Source organism: Rhinopithecus bieti, unplaced genomic scaffold, assembly GCF_001698545.2.
Source record: "Rhinopithecus bieti isolate Rb0 unplaced genomic scaffold, ASM169854v2 scaffold_26977, whole genome shotgun sequence".
In the NCBI taxonomy this organism is placed as follows: domain Eukaryota; kingdom Metazoa; phylum Chordata; class Mammalia; order Primates; family Cercopithecidae; genus Rhinopithecus; species Rhinopithecus bieti.
Genome location: NW_016812360.1, coordinates 402,017 through 406,329, shown reverse-complemented (window position 1 = coordinate 406,329; position 4,313 = coordinate 402,017). Strand labels below are relative to the sequence as shown.

The 4,313-nt window shown below is 43.7% G+C and overlaps 1 protein-coding gene across 2 annotated transcripts in view; it reads left to right on the top strand.

The window, feature by feature from the left end:
• The window catches only part of TTC33 (tetratricopeptide repeat domain 33), a 49,450-nt gene that overhangs the window by 5,852 nt on the left and 39,285 nt on the right, over positions 1–4,313 (top strand). For both annotated transcript variants that reach the window (XM_017896010.1, XM_017896011.1), the window contains exon 2: positions 4,046–4,267. In XM_017896010.1, the coding sequence (XP_017751499.1) occupies positions 4,047–4,267 (221 nt within the window). In that variant the 5' untranslated portion in view covers position 4,046. The remainder of the gene's footprint in view (positions 1–4,045; positions 4,268–4,313) is intronic.

Genomic DNA, 4,313 nt, shown 5'->3' with positions numbered 1-4,313 from the left:
CTAGGAAACTGATTTGCTTTCTAGGAAACTGATTTGCTTTCTAGGAAGCTGATTTGCTTTCTAGGCTCACCAGGGCGAGTATTAAAGGACCAGCGAGTAGGCAAGGCTAGGAGCAAAACTGCAAATTTATTTTTTGGTCAGCCAGCTTTGTGGGGGAGGGGTGAGGTCCGTGGGTCTCCAGCAGGGGAGGCCAAGGGAGTCGCCCGGTAGAGCTCTTGGGCGAGGTTCCTAATGCAGTCCAGATAGGAGTGGGGGCTGAGGAAGTTTGCCCTCCATGCCAGCCCGGAGTGGCTTTTATGTCCTGGGCCTGGGAGTGGGCGGGCAGTGGGCGGGACATAGGCGGGTCCGGGCGGGCGGTAGGCGTGGCTAGGCGGGTTCCCGTTTTTCTCCGTCGGAGGTCGGGTTGCGCCTGCGCAGTCGACCTGTGTCTTTCCCTGGCACGGGAAAGTTGATGGTGAAGAACCCGGAACTGTGCCATCTTGCCTCCGTTTGTCCAAACAACCCTGTCGCCCAGTGTGCCAAGGTGGAGTCCAGTGGCACGATCATGGCTCACTGCAGCCTTAACCTCCTGGGTTCAGGTGATCCTCCCGCCTCAATCTCCTGAGTAGGTGGGACTACAGATGTGTACCACCACGCCTGACTAATTTTTACAAATTTTTTGTAGAGATGAGGTTTTGCTGGTCTCAAGCTCCTGGGCTCAAGACCTCTACCTGCCTTAGCCTCCCAGAGTGCAAGGATTACAGGCGTGAGCCAACATGCCTGACCACTGTTGTCTTATTTTAAGAAATTGTCACAGCCACCCCAGCCTTCAGTAGCCACCACCCTGATCAGTTAGCAGCCATCAACATTGAGGAAAAACTCTCCACCAGTAAAAAGATTAGGACTTGCTGAAGGTTCAGATGATCATTGGCATTTCTCAGCAATAAAGTGTTTTTAAATGAAGGCATATACTTTTTTTTTTTTTTTTTGAGACAGAGTTTTGCTCTGTCGCTCAGGCTGGAATGCAGTGGTGTGATCTTGGCTCACTGCAACCTCTGACTCCTGAGTTCAAGTGATTCTCCTGCCTCAGCCTCCTGAGTAGCTGGGATTACAGGCACATGCCACCATGCCCGGATAATTTTTGTATTTTTAGTAGAGACGGGGTTTCACCATGTTGGTCAGGCTGGTCTCGAACTCCTGACCTTGTGATCTGCCCGCCTCAGCCTCCCAAAGTGCTGGGATTGCAAGTGTGAGCCACTGTGCCTAGCAAGACGTACATTTTTAAAGATGATACTATAACACTTAATGGACTATGGTATAGTGTAAATGTAACTTTTATATGCATAGGGAGACCAAAGCATTTGTGTGACCCACTTTTTGATATTATTCACTTTATTGCGGTGGGCTGGAACTGACCGTGCAACAACTCTGAGATAGGCCTGTGCTTATATATCACTTCAGCCATGTGCATCAGTAATGAGGACCTTGAAACCTGCTCGAACTTAATGCACTATTTCAATTCTCTCCCTCCCATACTCCCACAATGCCCATTCTTTGGTAGTTTCATAAAGCCCTCTGATTCGTTGCTTTTCTTTACGTTTTTTGGTTCATTGCTTTTTTTCTTTATTTCTCTAGTTGATCATTTGATCCAAATCTCCTTGTGGTTATAGACTCTTTTAAGAATGGAATGAAACCTTAAACACTATTCTCCAAAATGTACACAGATATAAAGAATTTTATGCAATTAATATACAGTTCCCGGTGTTTCTCAGTATCCTGAAGACCATGTATACAACTAGTAAATTTTTGGATCCCTCAGTTAATCTCTTCTCTCAATAAATATTTGTTGAATTATTTCAGGATTTCCATTAATTTTGTTTTATCATTTATCCTGTCTTTATTTCTTACATTTGTATATCGTTGCGGATTTACTGAGAAGTTCAGCATCTGTTATTTATTTATTTATTTTTTTGAGATGCAGTTTTGCTCTGTTGCCCAGGCTCACTGCAACCTCTGCCTCCCGGGTTCAAGCAATTCTCCTGCCTCAGCCTCCCAAGTAGCTGGGATTATAGGCATGTACCACCATGCCTGGCTAATTTTTGTAGTAGAGATGGCGTTTCATCATGTTGTCCAGGCTGGTCTCAAACTCCTGACCTCAAATGATCCATTGGCCTTGGCCTCCCAAAGTGCTGGGATTACAGACGTGAGCCACCATACCCAGTCAGCATCTGTTATTTTAAAATTTACCCAATAATTTTGTGAGTTAAGTCATTTACCAGGTTTGAATCTTTTAAAACCTTTTTATTTTGAAAAGTTTTAACACATATGAAAGGAAAAAGTACAATGACCACTATGTACTCATCACTCAACTTCATTAGTTATCAATTAAAAGCAATCTAACTTCATCTATATTTTCTCTTCTATTGTACTCCCAACCTCCACTGATGACTTTGAAACAATTTCTAGATGTCTTATAATTTCATATGAAATATTTCAGTTTGTATTTCTAAAAGCTAAGGGTTCTTTTTATAAGCATAATTACAATACTATTATCACACCAAAGAAATAATAGCCGTAATTTGCCAGGTGCAGTGGCTCACACCTGTAATCCCAGCAATTTGGGAGGCTGAGGTGGGTGGATCACCTGAGGTCAGGAGTTCAAGACCAGCCTCACCAACATAGTGAAACCCCATCTCTACTAAAAATATAAAATTAGCCGGGCGTGGTGGCGCATGCCTGTAATCTCAGCTGCTCTGGAGGCTGAGGCAGGAGAATCGCTTGAACCTGGAAGGCAGAGGTTGCAATGAGCTGAGGTTGCACCATTGCACTCCAGCTGGGGGAATGAGCGAAACTCCATCTCAAAAACAAACAAACAAAAAAAGCAGTAATTCCTTAATATCATCAAATATCAAATCAGTGTTCCCATTCCTCCTTTTTCATAAATGTTTCCTTCTGGCTGGGCGTGGTGGCTCACGCCTGTAATCCCAGCACTTTGGGAGGCCGACGCGGGTGGATCTCCTAAGGTCAGGAGTTTGAGACCAGCTTGGCTAACATGGTGAAATCCTGTTTCTACTAAAAATACAAAAAATTACCCGGGCATGGTGGCACGTGCCTATAATCCCAGCTACTTGGGAGGCTGAGGCAGGAGAATTGCTTGAACCTGGGAGGCGGAGGTTGCAGTGAGCAGAGATCATGCCATTGCACTCCAGCTTGGGCAACAAGAGGGAAACTTTGTTTAAAAAAAAAAAAGTTTTCTTCTCATTGGGTTTTTTGAATCAAGAGTGAAACAAGATCCACAGGTTATGTTGGTTAGTATGTCTCTTAAGTCTCTCTTAATCTAGGGGTTACTTCCCTTCTTTCTCTTCTTTCTTTTCTGGCGGTTTATTTCTTGAAGAAACCAGCTTTATTTTCTTTTAGTTTCTGTTTTTTGCTATCTGCATCTCTGATGTGTTATTGAACATGCTTCACTTTATCCCGTATTTCTTATAAAATGGTAGAGGCCTGATCTGACTCAGTGTTAATTTTTGTAGGAGTACTTACTTCATGAGTGGCATGCTGCCTCCATCAGGAGGTGTGTGATGTCCAGTTGTCTTTCTTATTGATGTTAGTGGCCATTGATGATTATTGCCTACAGCCACTAATTAGGGTTGAAAAATGGTGATAGTCTAATCCTGTTATTTCCTCTTTACCTATTGGTTGGAATACTTCCATAAAAGACCAAATTTTGGGCTGGGCGTGGTGGCTCACACTTGTAATCCCAGCACTTTGGGAGGCCGAAGTGGGTAGATTACCCGAGGTTGGGAGTTCAAGACCAGCCTGGTCAACATGGAGAAACCCTGTCTCTAGTAAAAATACAAAAATTAGCCAGCATGGGTGGTGTATGTGTGTAATCCCAGCTACTCGGGAGGCTGAGGCAGAAGAGTTGCTTGAACCCGGGAGGCGGAGGTTGCGGTGAGCCGAGATCGTGCTACTGCACTCCAGCCTGGGCCACAAGAGTGAAACTCCATCTAAAAAAAAAAAAAGAACCAAGTTTGAATTTTAAAGCTGTTTCTTTTTAATTTGCCAGAATGGCTTCCTTTGGGTGGAAGAGGAAAATTGGTGAGAAGGTCTCAAAGGTCACTTCCCAGCAGTTTGAAGCTGAAGCTGCTGATGAGAAGGATGTAGTTGACAACGATGAAGGGAACTGGCTTCATGCCATTAAACGTAGGAAAGAAATTCTTCTTGAAGGCTGTGCTGAGAAAAGTAAACAGCTGAAGGACGAAGGAGCCAGTTTGGCTGAAAATAAAAGGTATGTATGTAAAGTTTTTTTTTTTTTTTTTTTTTTTTTTTTTTTT